This window comes from Lynx rufus, unplaced genomic scaffold (assembly GCF_022079265.1).
Source record: "Lynx rufus isolate CCGP_SWC_20201006 ecotype Redwood Valley unplaced genomic scaffold, mLynRuf1.p SCAF_8, whole genome shotgun sequence".
In the NCBI taxonomy this organism is placed as follows: Eukaryota; Metazoa; Chordata; class Mammalia; order Carnivora; family Felidae; genus Lynx; species Lynx rufus.
The window spans coordinates 43,627,644-43,646,890 of record NW_025814896.1 but is presented as its reverse complement, the minus strand read 5'-3'; the positions used below and the strand labels follow the sequence as shown (position 1 = coordinate 43,646,890).

General features: G+C 38.8%; 1 protein-coding gene across 5 annotated transcripts in view; it reads left to right on the top strand.

Annotated features, from left to right (window-relative positions):
* Positions 1-19,247, top strand: part of DZANK1 (double zinc ribbon and ankyrin repeat domains 1) — a 69,401-nt gene that overhangs the window by 14,594 nt on the left and 35,560 nt on the right. For 2 of the 5 annotated variants that reach the window (XM_047069724.1, XM_047069723.1), the window contains exons 5-8: positions 711-778; positions 4,635-4,720; positions 12,672-12,789; positions 17,482-17,595. In XM_047069724.1, coding sequence (XP_046925680.1) covers positions 711-778; positions 4,635-4,720; positions 12,672-12,789; positions 17,482-17,595 — 386 coding nt within the window. Of the gene's footprint in view, positions 1-653; positions 779-4,634; positions 4,721-12,671; positions 12,790-17,481; positions 17,596-19,247 lie in introns of all 5 variants that reach the window. The other 3 variants (XM_047069719.1, XM_047069718.1, XM_047069720.1) reach the window with 2 other exon arrangements.

The window sequence follows — 19,247 nt, the reverse complement described above, 5'->3', positions numbered from 1 at the left end:
TTGACAGACTTGAAGCAAAGCAGGGCCTGGTGTAAAGTGCTCACCATCAAGTATGTATTGTAAAGGAACCAGGGTTTTGTTCACCTTGGAAACTGAAAATAAATGTGGAATGTTGTATTCAGAGACCCTTCTCTGATGCTCTACACCAAGGTTAGAAATTGAGGCTGCTTCTCTGTGTCCGAGTGACTTACGTCCTCCAGGCAAGAGTCGGAGGTTTCATTCTTGCTGATATGATTTCAATCAGCAAAGTTTCTGATTATCTCTGGTTTCAGAGCACAAGGTTTCTCAGCAAGTAAGAAACAATAGCCACTCAAAAAAGGGGGGATGCTGTTATGACATTTTACAGCTGCAGTGTGTCTTTGGGAGAAACAGTGTTTCCTGCTAACGTTGGCATTGGATTTGTCTATTTTCTCAGCTTGATGTGGAATGTTGTAGAATTTAGCAGGGCAGATTTTTATTTTCTGAGTCCAGGCTAATTTTTTCTTTCCTAGTGCTAGTTCACTGAGTGGAGGCTTCTTTATATAGTTGCTACGTCTAGTTAAAGATATGATGACAGTGGTCACTTAGAAGGTTTCCAACTATAAAGATGTATTTGCATGATTACATATATAATTACAGATGTCCACAGAATGATTTTTTTGAAATAATTTTAGACCTTGAGGTAGGTGAAAGAACTGACTCTAAAACATGGAAAGATCTTCGTTTCTCAGAGAGTCCAATGGAAATCCCACCTTACCATGAAGAATCAGGTTCTAGACCACCCACCCGCCAGTCTCAGGTAACTTCTAAAAAAAATCTTTATGGTACTAAATACCTCCTATATTCTTAATCTTCCCATAAAATACTTTTAAGACAGTGTACCCCAGCCTTCTCACCACGTGCCAGGCACCGTTTCAGTTCTGGGAATACTGCGTTGGACAAGAAAGGCCCCTGTACTCGGGAGCTTACATTGTATTGGGGGTGGGGGTAGGCAGATAATAAACATGTAAGTCATCAAACAAAAATTTTTTAATAGTAACAAATGTCATGAAAAAGATAAAGCAGGGGTAATGGGATAGAGCAGTGGTTCTCAAATGTGGCCCCACATACCAGTAGCATCAGCGTCACGTGAAGTTTATTAGAAATACAGATGCTCGGGCCCCAGCCCAGATCTTTTGAATCAGAGATTCCGAGGCTGGGCCCAGTGTCTGTTTTAATTAGTCCTTCTTCTGATGCATACTCAAGTTTGAAAACCCGTGGGATAGAGAATGCCCACAGAGGAAGAGCAAGAGTGGTTCTAATTTGGGGTGACAAGAGAGGGCCTCCTTAAATTTGAATTGAACCTTCTGAATGGAATTGAATTGATGTTTGAATTCAAGATGAACAGAAGCCAGCCCTGCAAAGATCTTGGAAGCAGTAACAATAGCAAAGTGAGGGAGTACCAGGAGGTTGGTGTGGATGGAGCATGGTGAGCAAGGCAGGAGATGAGGTGGGAAAGGTAGGCTGGGGCCAGAGCACAGACCCCTGTGGTTCTCAACACGGCTGTATAGTAGAGTCATCTGAGGGGCTTCAAACCAATCCCAAGAACCCAACCTCAGAAAAAGTTGTTTTTAATGTTTATTTATTTTTGAATTGTGGGGGAGAGAGAGAAAGAGAGAGAGAGATTTTCTTTATGTATGACTATTTGGATTACCTTGCCCACCTAGAGTTGTTTTAAGGAAAAGATAGAGTAAGACAATATGTGAATATTCCAACATTTGAAATCTCCTAAAAACAGAAACTCTTTCTGGACATATTACAAATTGTTATGGTCACGTGAGACTGTCTTCTGAAAACAGTTATGATTGCATTTTGTCGTACACCACTCATTCTTCAAAATGATATTTTTCTGTCTAAAAATCAGTATTATACACTATAATGGCTACAGTGGTGAGCATTGCTCACAGGTGTTGAGCGTAAATTAGTCCATTTGGTAACCAAGGAACCATTCTTCCAGAAGACTGGGAAAGGGTGATCTTCTATTGCAGGGATAGTTGTTCTTTTGTTTACTAAGGTTTCCATGAAGGCCTTAGTAGGTCTGTGGTCCTCGGCCTGGACTTTGTGGCCCTCCAAGAAATATGGTGGGTGGGCAGATAGAGTTGTTACAAGGAAAAGATAGAGTAAGACAATTTGTGAAGACTCCAACATTTAGAATCCTCTAAAAAAATAGGAACATTAGAGACACATTTGGGGACTTTGACTAGAATTCAGAGGAGCAAGGGGGCCAGAAAAGGACCACGAAATATTTATCTTCCACTCTTTTTATTCCTATTGGTATGAGACTCTTGTCAGCATTCCAGCTGAATCCCATCTGAACCATACTTCAGCGAACATCAGAATTAATGATACTGGTGGGTATTATAACATGTCAGCAACCACCAGGAAGACAAGATGTCTCTGAAGTAAGCACTGACCTGGGGGGTGCCATCAGGGGCTACACAGCAGAGTAAATGCATGGTACAGCCTGGGTGGGAGAGAAATGACAGCCTACACTAGGCTTCAGTTTCGGGCATAAGAGCTGGGGGTTCTCTAGCAACATGGAATGCCCCAGTCCGTTAGTGGGTTATCTCTACTCAGCTCCGGCCAACTATTGACAAGAAGGCCTATGGGCTCAGTGTTGCCACATCTTGATTTTACAAGAAAAGCCAGAAACCTGCCTGTTTATGTGTAAATATTAACAATTAAATCAAAATTTGAAACATTGTGGACCAGTACATCTGGGTCAAATGGAACTCAACGGCAGGCCAGATTTAGCGAGTAGACCACCACTTTGTGACACCTGGTCTATGCCACGTTGGACCTGACACGAAAGCAACTCAAGACCTCTGACCACTCCCTATTGCCTACAGCACAAGTTCTAGCTTCCTAAGCTCTGCATGCAGGTATTGTGGTAGACAGGGACCCTACTGGGGTCAGATAGGCTGAGGTCCCTGAGACAGTTCACATTCTGTTGATGCGACCTCAAGCAAGTGACTCAACCTTTCTGAGCCTCAGTATCTTCATCTCAAAAATGGGGATTATATGTGCCTCTTTGTGTGAGGCACTGAGATGGGACACAGTATCGTTTCTCTCATATTTGGGCCAAAATGCGTGACTGAATCCCATCAGGAGGAAACATCAGACAAAACCAAATTGAAGGAGATTCTACAAATTAAATTCAAACATGTCAAGGTCATGAAAAGTAAGGACAGACTGAGGAACAATTCCAGATTAAAGGAGACAAAAGACACATGACCACTAAATGCAAAGCCTGACACGGGACTGGATCCTAAACCAGGAAAAAAATAAATATATAGCTGTGAAGGACATCATTGGCACAAACAATGACATTTGAGTAAAGATCTGGGGATTAGATCACAGTATTGGGTAGCTGTTAACTTTTCTGGTTTTGATAATCGCATTGCTGCGTGAGAGGACATCATTGTTCTTAGGATGTGCACACTGAAGAATGTAGGGGAAAAGGGGCATCGTAACTGCCGTCCATTCTCACATGGTTCAGAGATAGAGAAGGGAAGTGCACCGGGCAAAATGTTAATGTGAAAACTGGTCAAGCTGGGTATGCAGGAGTTATTTGTACTCTCCCTGTACTTCTTCTGTAAGTTTGAAATTATTAAGAAATTATTGAAATTGAAATTAAGTTTCAAAAGAAACTTACAAACATTTAAAACATGGGGAAAATGCTACCCACCTTGTAAGGTCATTGTGAAATGTCAAGGAGATAATGGCCACATGATGCCGTTTTAGTAGTGTCAGACCCTCCTTAAGTGATAGCTTCTCCCGTGCACATTCCACCTCCAGCCCCTCAGACCTCCAAACCATGTCAAACGGCTGAGCCCCGGGATAGGCTGAGCACTGCCCTGCCACTGTGCCTTTGCAAATGGGTTTCTTCTGCTTGGGATTCCCATTGTCCTTGTGTCCATTTGACAAACCTTTACACCCCAGGCCCAGCTCAGATGTTAGCACCCTGGGAGGCCCTTCTCCCCTGGAACAAGTGTGATTATGTCCTCTAGGGTCCCATGGGACTCCACACACACACACACACACACACACACACACACACACACACACACGCATACTACACTGAACCTACAGTGTTTTAGTATTTTGTGTATATTCCAGTTCAGGTCCTGGAAGGTAGGTATCATGTAATATTTATTTTTCCCCCCTTCTGCGTCAAACACAGTACCTGTTACAAAGTGAATGCTCAAATAAAAGATATCAAAATGATTTCAATGTTTTTGGATAACAGCAGACAGTTGCTGCATATGTTCTTTTAGGTGACTACTTTGAGTTTCCTAAGGATCTCAAAGATTTTTGAGAAAAATGAAGGTCAACTTAGGTCTTTAAATTCTAAACTCTGGTCTGTTTGATGGTTAATTCAGATATCTTTTCTTATAAACTCTTGTTTTTAATGAAATATACATACCTAATTGTAATAGCACTTTGATATTTTTAATGTCAGGTACTTGGGGTAATCAGTACTTAATGTTTTTTCTGTCATGGTTTTTAAAAGATGGGTACTGGATATGATAAGACAGCCCATTAGAATGAATTTTTAATGAAATTTTACTATACCATAGCTTTTACCATGATTTTATATGTATTCTTAATTGTAGTTCCCTAGTTTTGCACACATAACTGGCCAGAAGAGTTTGACAAGCACAGAGATCATGAGAATTCAAAGACAGACAGACTTTCTCAAGTAAGTATCACATTTTCTTTACTATTTCTTAAATCCTACTGAGACATATTGTCAAAAAAATGTAAGGATGAGACATAAGAATAGTGTTTGCTCACCCAACTGTCCTTCATTACATTTTACAAAATGTTTTTTTTTTTTAGAGAAAGAAAGCATGAGTGGGGGAGGAGCAGAGAGAAAGGGAGAGAGAGAGAATCCCAAGCAGGCTCCACACTGTCAGTGCGGAGCCCAAAGCAGGACCTGAACCCTCAAACTGTGAGATCATGAGCCAAAGTCAGATGCTTAACTGACTGAGTCACCCAGATGCCCCAAAAGTTTTACAAATTTTAAAAGTGTATTGATGTACAATAAAATTGCACTTCTTTAAAAAGTACAGTTGATCGCTATGTATATCACAGTGTTACATACAATAGCCAAGATATGGAAGCAACCTAAGTGTCCATCAATAGGCGAATGGAGGGGCGCCTGGGTGGCGCAGTCGGTTAAGCGTCCGACTTCAGCCAGGTCACGATCTCACGGTCCGGGAGTTCGAGCCCCGCGTCAGGCTCTGGGCTGATGGCTCAGAGCCTGGAGCCTGTTTCCGATTCTGTGTCTCCCTCTCTCTCTGCCCCTCCCCCGTTCATGCTCTGTCTCTCTCTGTCCCAAAAATAAATAAACATTGAAAAATAGGCGAATGGATAGGGAAGATGTATTATATTTATACAATGGAATATTATTCAGCCATAAAAAAGAATGAGATCTTGCCATTTGCAACAGTGTGGATGGAGCTAAAGAATATAATGCTAAGTGAAATAAGTCAGTCAGAGAAAGACAAATACTATATGATTTCACTCACATGTAGAATCTAAAAAACAAACCAGTGAATAAACAAAGAAAAGAATCAGACTTATAAATACATAGAACAAACTGATGGTTGCCAGAGGGGAGGGAGTTAGAAGGATGGGCAAAATTGGGGAAAGAGGAGTGGGAGATACAGGCTTCTAGTTATGGAATGAATAGGTTGCAGGAATAAAAGCATAGGGAATATAGTCAATGGTAATAGTGTTGCATGGTGACAGATGGTAGCTATCCTTGTGGTGAGCATAGCATAACATAGAAGTTGGATCAGTAGGTTGTACAACTGAAACTAATTTAACATTGTGTGGCAACTATACTCAAAAAACATTTTTTTAATTCCTCATTTTGCAAAAAGAAACAGTACAATGGACATATGCATATAACCTTAAAACTACCACCATAATCAAGAAGATGAACAAGTCCATCACCTCTAAAAGTTTCCTGCACTGTACCCTTTGGAAATCTCTCCCTGATCTGCTTCTTATCACTGTAGCTTAGTTTGTATTTGGTTCTGTCCATAAGTGGAATAATTCAGTATGTGCTCTTTTTTGCCAGGCTTCTTTCATTTTCCTAATTATTTTGAAATTCACCCATGTTACTGCATGTTTCAAATGTTTATTTCTTTTGACCGCTGAGTCGTATCCCGTTATATGGATACATCACAATCAGTTTATTCGGTTGTCTATTGATGGACATTTGGGTTGTTTCCAGATTGGGACTGTTACAGATAAAGCTGCTGGGAAAATTTGTATATAAATCATCATATGCACATAATAGTTTCATTTCCCTTAGGTACACACCTGGAATGAAATGGACAGGTCATATGATAGGTATATGTCTAACTTTTTAAGAAACTGCCAAACTGTTTTCCAAAGAAGGTGCACCATTTTACATTCCCTCCAGTGGTGTGTGAGAATCCCACTTTCTCTACGTCCTTACCAATGCTTTAATTTTTATGTTTAGCCATTCTAATGAGATGGTGTTTGTGGATTTCATGTGCATTTCCCTTGTGACTAATGATTTTGAGCGCCTTTAAAAGTGCTTACGTGCCATCGGTACACCTTCTTTGGGAAAGTGACCGTTCAAACATTTTACCCTTTTCAAAGATTGAGTTCTATATCTCATTATTGAGTTGTACATGTTCTCTTTTGTTAATATATGTTTTACAAATATTTTCTCCCAGTTTTGGCTTGTTATTTGCTTAAGAAAGTTTTTTTTTCCGAAGCACTTGTTTTTATTTTTTATGAAATCCAGTGTATTTATTTTTCTCTTATACTTTATGTTCATTTTGACATATTTAAGAAGTCTTTCTCAAACCCATGACATATTTCACTTACAATATTTTATTTTATGTTTTCTTCTAGAAGTTTTATCGCTATTTAGGTCCATGATCCATGTTTGATTATGGTGTGAGTTTATTCCAGCACCATTTGTTGAAAGCAATTGTCCTTTCCTCACTGATTACATTTGGAATATTTAAAACCAATTGATATTTGTGTGGATCTGTTTCTGGACTCTGTATTCTGATTCGCTGATGTTTGTTTATGTTTACTACCACACTGCTTTGATTACCATAGCTTTATAATAAATCTTGAAGCTAAGTATTATGAATTCTCCAACTGTGTTCTTTTACAAAAATGTTTTGGTTATTCTAGGCACTTTGCATTTTCAAATAAGTTTTAAAATCAGCTTCTCAACATCTACAAGATGTATGCTAGAGTTTTGATTTGGATTGCATTTAATTTATATATTAATTTAAGAAAAATTGATGTTGTTAACAATTTTGAGTCTTTAAAGTCCAGGAAAATGGTGTATCTTACTGTTTATTTAGGGCTTTCTTAACATCCTTCAACTATGTTTTGTAATTTTTTTTTAATGTTTCTTTTCTTGTCTTTTTTCTTTTTTTATATATGTGGGTTTTTTTAATGTTTTATTTATTTTTGAGAGAGAGAGAGAGAGAGAGAGAGCACAAGAGCACAAGTGGGGGAGGGGCAGACAGCGAGGGGGACAGAGGATCCAAAGTGGGCTCTGTGCTGACAACGGTGAGCCTGATGTGGGGCTCAAACTCACGACCATGAGATTATGACCTGAGCCTAAGTCGGACGCTCAACGAGCTGAGCCACCCAGGTGCCCCTGTGTTGTGTAGTTTTCGTTGCTCAGGTTTTACATATCTTCTGTCAAATTGATTTCTGAGCATTTCATGTTTTTTGATGCTGTTGTAAATGGTATTGCTTTTAAAATGTAAATTTCTGATAACTCATTGCTGGAATATAAAGTTGATTTTTATGTAGTGTTCTTATAAATTCATTTATTCTTTCAGCTTTTTTTGGTAGAGTCCATAGAATTATCTACATAGGTGATCAGGTCACCTGCAAATAAAGGCAATTGTTTTACTTCTTCATTTCCTTTATGGACATACCTTCCTTCCTCCCTCCCTCCTTCCCTTCCTCTTTTCTTTTCTTTTCTTTCTTTCTTTCTTTCTTTCTTTCTTTCTTTCTTTCTTTCTTTCTTTCTATATAAATTGATTTATTTAAAAGTTACAAAAGAGCACAATAAAATAGAGATTATCCTTAGAATTATGAATGCTGGGGCGCCTGGGTGACTCAGTCGGTTGAGTGTCCGACTTCAGCTCAGGTCACGATCTCGCGGTCCATGAGTTCGAGCCCCACGTCGGGCTCTGTGCTGATGGCTCGGAGCCTGGAGCCTGCTTCCGATTCTGTGTCTCCCTCTCTCTCTGCCCCTCCCCCGTTCATGCTCTGTCTCTCTCTGTCTCAAAAATAAATAAACGTTAAAAAAAAAAAAGAATTATGAATGCTTTGTTAATATCAGGTAGGATTAGAGGGAAGGAAATGGTATTGGGTGGGGGGTACATCTGACTAGTTCTAGAGCTTTAGATGCCTTAGTTACACTGCAGTTGATTACATATTCATTCAGCCATTACATACTAGGTTATAGTGGTTGGGTGGCCAGTAATTTATCTACAGGGAACTCCTACACAAATTAGATCCATCTAGACCTCCTCAGTGCTGTCCCCCTCTACTCCTCAGGATCCTAAAGCCACCTGGATGATAACATTCCTTATTCATATATTCTTCGCTCCTCTAGGGTGCTGGGCAAGCTGAGAGCAGTCTGCTCTCTGCAGCTGGAACATATACAGATCCCTTTTCTTTCTTTTTCTTGGCTTGTTATTTTGGCCAGAACATCCCAGTAAACTTGGAATAGAAGTGATGAGAGTGGTTATTCTGCCTTATTCCTGAACCTAGGGAGAAAACACTCCATTTCTCAATATTAAATGTGATATCGGCTGTAGATTTTTTTGTTGCCCTTCCAGACTGAGGAAATTTTCTCCTATTCCTAGCTTGCTGAAAGTTTTGTTTTGTTTTTAAATCAGGACTGGATGTTAGATTTTTGTCTAAAGCATTTTCTCCATCCATTAAAGTGATCATGTGGTTTTTCTTTTTGTGTTAGTGTGGTAAATCACAAAGATTGATTTTTAAGGTTTAAATCCACCATGCATTCCTGAGTTAAATCTCACTTCAAGTATTATCTATTTTATATAATGTTTAATTTGATTTGCTAAAATATAAAGAATTTTTTGCATGTATGTACATGAGGGATATTGGTCTGTAGTTTCCGTGTCTTTCTGTCTGATTTTAGTGTCAGGGTAATGCTGGGTTCATCAAATGAGTTGGGAAGTAGTCTCTCTTTTTTAGTTTTCTGAGTTTGTGTAGAATTGGTATTATTTCTTTCTTAGGTGTTTGGTAGGATACACCACTGAAGGCACTGGGGTCCAGAGTTTTCTTTTAAGGAAGATTTTAAACTACACAATTTATTTGACAGATATAAGTCTGTTTAGGTTTATCTATTTCTTTTCAAGTGAACCTTGAGTTCCATTTGCTCCTCTTTTTCTGATTTCTTTAATATAGGCAACGAAGTCTTTTATTTGAAGCCTTTCTTCTTTCTAATATAGGCCTTTAGGACTCTGCATTTTCCTGAGTACTGCTTTAGCTCCTAATGTTGGTATGTTGTGTTTTCATTTGGTTTCAGTGTAAACCTTTCTAACAACTATCCTGGTGGTTTCTTTTTTGACCCATGGGTTATTTGAAAGTATTTTATTACATTTCCAAGTATTTGGAGATTTTCCTTATATAGTCTGGTATTTATCTCAAATTTAATTCCTTTTTTGGTCAGAGAGCATATATTGTATGATTGGATTGGTTAATGCTCCATGTTTATTTGATGTGTACTTTGCTAAAGTGAGTATTCTATAAATGTGAATTAGGTTAAATTGGTTGATAGTATTATTTAACTCTTCTCTACCTTCACTGAGTTTTCTGTCTATTGCTTAGTCAATGATTGAGAAATCTATGACTATAACTATGAATTTGTCTACTTATCCTTGCTTTCTATCAGATTTTGCTTCATATACTTTGAAGCTTTATTATTATGTGTAAAGCTTTTGGATTCTTAGGTTCTCTTAATCATGAAATAAACTTCTTTAACCCTGGTGATACTCTTTGCTCAGAAATCTACTTTGCCTGATGTCAATGTAGCCACTTCCTGCTTTCTTCTGATTAGTATTTGCATGGTATATCTTTTTTTATCCTTTTACTTACAACCTATTTGTTTTTCCTTATTTACAGGTTTAAAAAAATGTTTATTTAGGGGCGACTGGATGAGAGAGAGAGGGAGGGGGAGAGAGAGAATGGGAGAGAGAGAGAGAGTGAGTGCAAGCAGGGGAGGGGTAGAGTGAGGGGGACAGAGGATCCGAAGCAGGCTCTGTGCTGACAGCTTCCACGCTGACAGCAGTGAGCCCGATGCGAGGACTTGAACTCACGGACTGCGAGCTTATGACCTGAGCCAAAGTCAGATACTTAACTGATTGAGCCACCCAGGCACCCCTACAAATTTTTTTTAAGCAGCATCTAGTTAGGTCTTGCTTTTTAAAAAACCTCATAATATCTGCATTTTAATTGGGATGTTAAGAGTATATTTATTCTGACTATTGATATGTTTGAATTTAAATCAACCATCATACTATTTGTTTTATGTTTGTCTTATCTGTTCTCTGTTGCTCTTTCCTTTTTTTCTGCCATCTTTTGGATTAATTGGGTATGTTTCATGATTCCATTTTATTTTATACACTCTGTTAGCTTATTAGCTATAACTTTTTTTTTTAGTGGCTGCTTTCGGATTTATAATACATATTTTTTTTTTAATTTTTTTTTTCAACGTTTATTTATTTTTGCGACAGAGAGAGACAGAGCATGAACGGGGGAGGGGCAGAGAGAGAGGGAGACACAGAATCGGAAACAGGCTCCAGGCTCTGAGCCATCCGCCCAGAGCCCGACGCGGGGCTCGAACTCACGGACCGCGAGATCGTGACCTGGCTGAAGTCGGACGCCTAACCGACTGCGCCACCCAGGCGCCCCATACATATTTTTAACACATCACAGTCTATCCTCAAGTGTCATTATGCCACTTCATATATAGCATAAGAACCTTACAATAGTAAACCTCCAGGAACTGAGTAACAGTAACCTTTGTGCTATTGTGGTCCTTTATCTTACTTCTACAAATATGATCCCCACAATACATTATTACTTTTATTTGCTATAATCAATTTTTGAGGCCCTTTAGACTTTTATTGTGGTAAAGTATACGTAAATAAAATCTACCATTTTAACAATTTTTTAAATGTTTATTTATTTTGAGAGAGAGAAAAAGTGCATGCATGTGCGCTTGCGCACGTGAGCGGGGGAAGGGCAGAGAGAAGGAGAGAGAGAATCCCAGGCAGGCTCCACGCTGTCAGCACAGAGCCTGATGTGGGTCTCGATTTCATGAACTGTGATATCATGACCTGAGCCAAAATCAAGAGTCGGTCACTTAACTGACTGAGCCACCCAGGAGCACCCTCATTTTAACAAATTTTAAGTGTACAATTCAGTGGCATTAAGTACATTCAAATGTTGTGCAACCATCACCACTATCCATTTCCAGAACTTTTTCGTCACTCTAAATAGAACTCAGTTCCATTAAGCAGTAACTCCTTTACCCAATCCCTCCAGGCCCTGGCCAGCTCTGTTCTCCTTTCTGTGTCTATGAATTGGACTATTCTAGTTACCTTATGTAAATGAAATCAGACAATATTTGTTTTTTTGTGTCTGACTTATTTTACTTAGTATAGTATTTTCAAAGTTTATTATGTTGTAGTATGTATCAGAATTTCATTACATATTAAAGATGAAAAATAGTCCATTATGTATACACCAGAATTTGTTCATCCACTCATCTGTTGATGGGCATTTGAGCTGTTACCACCTTTTGACTATTATGAATAACGCTGCTTTGGACATTGGGGTACAAGTATCTGAGTCCCTGATTTCAATTCTTCTAGGACTAGAATTTTGATTTTATGGTAATTCTTTGTCCAATGTTTTGAGGAACTGCCACACTGCTTCCCACAGCAGTTACATCAGTTCACTTTCTACCGGAAATGCACGAGGGTTCCAATTTCTAACCAGCCTCACCAATACTTGTATTTTCTATTTTTCTAATGGTCATCCTAATAGATATAAAGTGGTATTTCATGGTGGTTTTGATTTGCATTTTCCTTATGACAAGTGATGTTGAGCATTTTTATGACAACAGTGTTTCTTGGCCATTTGTATATCTTCGTTGGGCAAGAAGTGGCCCTCCAGCGTGCCTGGTGAGAAGACATGGCACTTAGACTGGACTCAGAAGTCATGGAGCAAGTCAGAAAAGTACAATTAATGTAGACATTACTGGAATTGCTGGGGCTCACACATGCCAGATCCTGTGTGATAGGACGAGTCTGAAGTGGGACCAAGGCTGCTGCTGAACTTCTGCCACTGTCAGGAAGTGAGGTAGCCAGGCCAGGTGAGGGGCACCAGCGGGTCCAGGTGGAAGGCCACTTTGTAATAAAATGACTGGAGAAGCATCTCCTGTCTTCAACTTGGTCCATAGCCTTTGACAGTGGTCTGCTCTTTGTTTTGCTTTTTATTTTCTAAAATGTTTGAACACTGTGAGATTTTCACCTGACTTCTAAATGTGAACCCCTCAGAACGTGGCCAACGAGGAACCTATTTTGTTGTAGGTGTGCCCACTGCCTGGCCCCCCGCCCATCTGACCCCTTTGCTCGCTTCTGTCAAGAATGCGGCTCTCCTGTCCCGCCCATATTTGGCTGTCGTCTCCCACCCCCAGAAGGAGCTCAGGTGAGCAGCAGAATCTTTAAAAATGCCTTTCATTGGTTTATCTGATCTTTAATAGCAGCAGTAGCATTGTACCTGGGACACGTGATCCACAAACATAAATATTTGTTGAAAAAATTACTGGCAGGTTAATGTCTTACTATCCAGTCTCCTACTTCAGGATGGAAAACCCCAAAACCTTAAAAGTTGCCTTAGTTTCCATTCAAGAGTGAAAAACCTTATTTGCAATGCCAGTGCAGGTGGCCTTACAGAAGCACAGGCTCAGAGGGAGACTGAAGCCTTATTGTTTCAATGATAAATAAGAATGGATAAATATGTATTTCCCACTCATGTGATATTTCAGTTCATGACCTGGGTACAGTAAGGAAATATATTCTGGAAATAAATGGAGAGAGGTATTTGTTACAAGTCTATATATCTATAAGATACATCGTTTTGTCCAAAGACGCTGTTTGTATAAGCTATAGATTGATCAGTTAAAAAGTTTTGGCTGTTAAGTGTAGATAATAATTGGTATTAACCTACTAATAAGTTTATAGTTAGAAAACATACTCAGTTTACTAACAATCAAAACCTTCATTGAAATGTATTATCTGTTATTCACTTGATACTTTAGGGTTTTTTGGAGTAGGGTTTACAAAATGAAATAAAAGGACCTGTGATATGGACTGAAAATAACCATTTTTAAAAAGATAGTCACAAGAAAAAGCCACTAATTCAGTGAGGTCAAGCTGAGTTCTAGAATTAAGTTCTATCTTCAAGCAAAGGGTCAGAATCTAAACAGGTATCTTTTTATAATTTATTCTAATTCATTGCTCAAGACTATTGTAGAAGTTAATTTAATTTACTATAACATATTTGGAACTTCATAAAGAAGATAAAACAGCAAATAAAATATGAACAGCTCCTGTCAGTTTTAATTTTCCTTGCTTATATTCATTCGTTGGTGCAGCGTCCGTTCTTTTTCACTTGCCTGAAAACAGATTTTCAGAGCAGGGAGGAAAAGTTGCCAGAGATTATAAATATTTTAAATGATGAGCTGAACTTTGAAACATGTATATTGCCCCCCAAAATAATATTTGTTAATATGCTGTAATATATAAACAGCTTTGTAATTTGAACTATTTATTAACTACTTATTGTGTCCTGCTCTCAGCTGGGTTTCTGGGATTCGAAGGAGTAGAGCCTCCTCCTGACTCTTAGATCCAAGACACTCAGTCTCATGAGAGATGCAGAAGTCACCTTACGGCTCCAGGTCCTCCCTTCATTGTCCTGCCCTGTGAGTGCTGGAGCAGGACCCTTTATACATTTCTCCTGTGCCAGCTGGCTACGTGTTCATTTCTGTTAATAGAGGGACATTGCTGCTGGAGGGACACTGCAGGAGAATGGGCTTGGCTTTTCTTTCTGGTTCCGGTATGCTTTCCACTCTCTTTGCTCTGACGGTGCTCACTAACCTACAGGAACCCAGTTGTGCTGAACCCCAGTGAGTTTTGGGGGCACCCCATGGACAGCTGCTCAGTGAGTTTCACTGGCATGCCAGCCAGTTTCCAGATAGTCCTCAGCCATCCCAGTGGGCCGTTTGCCAGCGAGTTTCAGCAGCATGCCTGCACGTGGCTTCCCAGCATGTTCTATGGGCTCCCCAGAGGGAGATTTCCAAACAAGTTTCATTGGACTCGGTTTTTTGCTTCTTTTCTTGCCAGTTTGGGTCCATGTCACCCCAGTTGAACTTCCCCACCATCCAATGGGTGACAGCTATACTCCTTTCCTCCCCACTTACTTATCTTTTCTGTAACATATATTGTCCTACATATTACATCCATATACGTTATGAACTGAAAATGCAGTGTTACACGATCTTACATCATTTAAAGATGAGAGAAGATGTTTATGCACTCATTTATATTTACCCACGTATTTATGAAATCTGGTCTCTCATATCTTCTCTTTCCTGTGAACTCAAGTCATAATCTAGTGTCACTTATTTTCAGCCTGGCAGACCTACTTTGCTAAAGGCATGTCTGCTAGCTGTTTCTGCCTTTGTTTATCCGAGAACATTTACTTTGCATCCTCTTTTGAAAGATAGTTTTACTGGATGTAGAATTCTTGTGTGACAGTTATTTTTAATTTCAGCCCTTTGAACATATTATTCTCCTACATTCTGACCTCCGTGGTTTTTGATGTATGTGATAAGTCATTTTTTCTCTTGTTACTTTTAGGATTTTCTCTTTGACATTCAACAATTGTACTATATTGTGTCTAACTGTGGATCCTTTTGTGTCTATCTCTCTTGGGATTAATTTTCTTGGAGCTAATGTTTTTCTTCAAATATGGGAAGTTTTGGCTAGTATTGCTTCAAATTCTTCTTCTGCCTCTTTCTCTCTCTCCCTTCCTTCTAGGACTTCTTTACATGTATGTTGATAGGTTTTATGTTGTCTCACAGCTTGTTTGATAGTCTGTTTATTTTCTTCCATCCTTTTTCTCTCTGTTCTTCAGATCAGAAAATTTCTATTGTACTATATTCATGTTCATTGCTTCTTTCTTCTGTCTTCTCTGACCTGCTGTTGAATCCCTCTGGAGATTTTTTTTTCCCATTTCAGTTATTTTAATTTTTAACTCCAGGTTTTAATATGATTGTTTTTAAAAAATAATTTCTATATCCTTATTTAGATTCCCTATTTTTCAGATCATTGTCATCATACTTTCTTTAATCTTTTAAATATGGTTTCCTTTAGTTCTTTGATCATTTCTGTAATAGCTGTTTTGAAATCTTTGCCAAATCCAACATCTGGGGATACTATTTGTATTGACTGTTTGGCTTTTTTTTTCCCTCTCCCTGATTATAGGTCACACTTTCTTCGTTTTTGCATACCTCATATTTTTTCTTGAATTCTGGACATTTTAGATTATATAATATATTGTAACAATTCTAGATTCTGACTTTTTCTCCTAGTGTTTTTTTTTCTTTTCTTGTTTTGTTTTGTTTTGTTTTGTTGCTTACTGGGATTAAATTTTCCATGTTTGTCTCCCCTAAAATGTATGGCCACTGATAACAGGTTTTTTATTATTTATTTATTTATTTATTTATTTATTTATTTATTTATTTATTTATTTTTAAGTCTGGATCACCCCTGGGTCTGCATAGCTTAGAGCTCAACTGAATGTTGGCCAGAAGTTGTGCTCAAATACCTTAATCCTGTAAGGCTTCCACTCTCTGCTGAGGGATCTGTGTGTGGGCTGGACCTAACATTCAAGCTTCAGGCTGTTTACAAGTCTGCCCTAGCTTTTACTTTATGCTGAACTCCCTTGAATCTCCGTGTATAGCCTCCATCAGCCAGAGATGTGTTAGTGGCTTATGTTCACTCTGGTTTATGCCGCACATGTGCATATCCTCCACTCAACTAAGGGTATATGGGGAGCTTCTCAAACCCCCTATATTTGACCTTCCTCCTGGAACTCTCTGTTAAATCCCTAGCTAGTTGCCTCAAACAGGACCATGATTTCAGGCTAGTAGAGCCACTGGCCCTCCCTGTTTGCTTGCCACTAAGACTGTCATCTGAACAGTCCTCCAAATCAAGTGAGCCCTGCCTATCAGCAGCTGCTGGTTTCTGCAATCTGTTCTGCCCCAGTGAGGCTACCACACTAACAGAGCTGGGGGAGGGTGGGGATAGCCTCAAGCAGGAACCATGTAGACTTGTAGTGTTTTTATCTGAAATTCACCACTTTTCAGTTTCTTGTGTGCCTTTGGTGACTTTCAGAGTCTGAAATGATTGTATTTTGTATCCAAAATGGCAGTTTTATCCAACTTTTTTTTTTCTAAGTTTTTATTTATTTATATTGAGAGAGAGAGAGAGAGAAAGCACAAGCAGGGGAGGGGCAGGGAAACACAAGAGAACAATAATCCCAAGCAGGATCCACACCGTCAGTATTGAGCCTGATATGGGCTCGAACTCTCGAACCCCGAGATCATGACCTGAACTGAAGTCAAATGCTTAACTGACTGAACCTCTAGGCTCCCCAGTTTTATCCAACTTTATAAATGCTTTTTGGAGAGAGGATTTGTGGGCTTCCTTACTCCACTGTGCTTACAAGATATTTTTGGAGTGTCTGGGTGTCTCAGTTGGTTAAGCATCTGACTCTTAATTTCAGTTCAGGTCATGATCTCATGGTCCATGGATTCGAGCCCTGCATCAGGCTCCACACTGGTTGGGATTCTCTCTTTCTCTCTCTCTGCTCTCCCCTGCTCACACACACTCTCTCTCAAAATAGACTTGAAAAAAAGATATTTTTTCCTTTTAAAAAAAATTGTTTTTAAGTTTGTTTATTTTGAGAGACAAAAGAGTGCACTCACATGAGTGAGGGAGGGACACAGAATCCCGAGTAGGCTCTGCACTGTCATCACAGAGCCTGACATGGGGCTCGAACTCACAAACTGCAAGATCATGACCTGAGCCGAGATCAAGAGTCACACACTTGTCCGACTGAGCCACCCAGGTGTCCCAAAGATATTTTTTCTTTTCTGTTTTTCACACGTCTGTTTTCCACAATAAACATTTTTTACTCACAAAAGAAACAAAATTAGATTAAAGGTAATTATTTTAAAACATTTTTTTACAAAAGCAAATCAAATGTTATATTCTAAGATCTACTTATACCTTCGGTTTTTGCATTCCAAGACAAACCTCTTTCTTTGTGCAGATGGGCTTATGTGCAGAGTGTGGAAACATGGTGCCCATGAACACTCCCATCTGTGTGGTGTGTGAGGCCTCTCTTACTCTACAGCTGCAGCCACAGGCCAGCCTCCGCTTGAAGGTAATGAAACGTGATTCTGTAAAAGCATGAATAAAATATATGGAAAGTGATATGTAAGCAGTTAAATGTCTTCAGCTGGTGGAGTTGGTGAACAATTGATAAACTAATATCTTTGAACAAAATCCATTCTAATGGTTGGGAACGCATGCTGCCCAACAGTTTGACCTGCCAATAGGATCTATAATGTAAGAGAGATACAAGGAAATGTGTTCCCTGAACATGGATTTGAAGGCCAAAATGCATACAGCTAACTTAGACAATTTTTTTAAGAGTTTATTTTTTTAAGTTTATCTATTGATTTTGAGGTGGGGGGAGGGGCAGAGAGAGAGTGAGAATCTCAAGCAGACTCCACACTGTCAGTGTGGAGCCCGATGCAGGGCCCGAATTCACAACCATGAGATCATGACCTTGAGCCGAAATCAAGAGCCAGTTGTTTAACCGACTAAGCCACCCAGGAGCCCCAACCTAGACAGTCTTTTACTTTATGTATTTAAACTTGAACATTGCAAATAAGAACTTTTACTCATGTCCTTAAAATTGCTTTATGCTTTTATTTGCTTTATTTGTTTATGGGTCCCTGTTATACAGAAAAGAATAATTATAGTCATATGGATGAAAAACAAGAGTCAAAAAAAAAGTTAAATATCATCATCAAATATATTCAGAAAACTTTGCTAGACAATGTCATACCATGAAAATATTTTTGATAGAATCACTAAGCATACAACTGTATCTTTTCTCCATTTTTCAATGTATAGTCCCATTCACCTTCTCTTTAATCTCAAGTAAATGTCACTATAGAATAAAATAGATTTTTAAAAAAATTTTTTTTAACGTTTATTTATTTTTGAGACAGAGACAGAGCATGAACGGGGGAGGGTCAAAGAGAGAGAGGGAGACACAGAATCCGAAACAGGCTCCAGGCTCTGAGCTGTCAGCACAGAGCCCGACGCGGGGCTTGAACTCACAAACCGCGAGATCATGACCTGAGCCAAAGTTGGACACTTAACTGACTGAGCCACCCAGGCGCCCCAAAATAGATTTAACAAAGAGAATTTGAGGCATAAAAAAGCAAGCATTTTTAGTAATAAGGAAAATGCATAGATTTAATGTCAGTTGGAATAGTAACACTCCTAAGTCACTTTGTGGATTTTCATTTGGGCAAATGGAGAAAGGGAAAATCCACTTTTTCTTCTACCTCCAAGCTCCCCTTCACTCTGAAAGTTTTTTTTATTTGATAAGAAGTTGTTTATTAATACATTCCAAATATACTTAATATTTATTTTTGTGCCACTAATATGAGATAAAATGTTTAAACGTATTTATTAAAGTTTTGTAAAACTTTTATAATAAGAGGACTTTGGATACTGAGGAAATTCTGAATCTCTATTTGCCGCTCTGCTTAAGGATTCTTGACTGAGATAACCAAATCTTTTTTACTTTTTCTAACTATTCAGCTATTTACTCCCCAAATGATCCTCTTTCCTCTCCTAGACATTCTTGAATTGGACATGCCTGCCTGCACTCTCAAGATTTCTCTCATTTTCTCTGCTAAGTTTTGTTTTTTGTTTTTCGTTTTTTGTTTTTTAGGACTTTTTTTTTTATTATGAAATTTATTGTCAAATTGGTTTCCATACAACACCCAGTGCTCA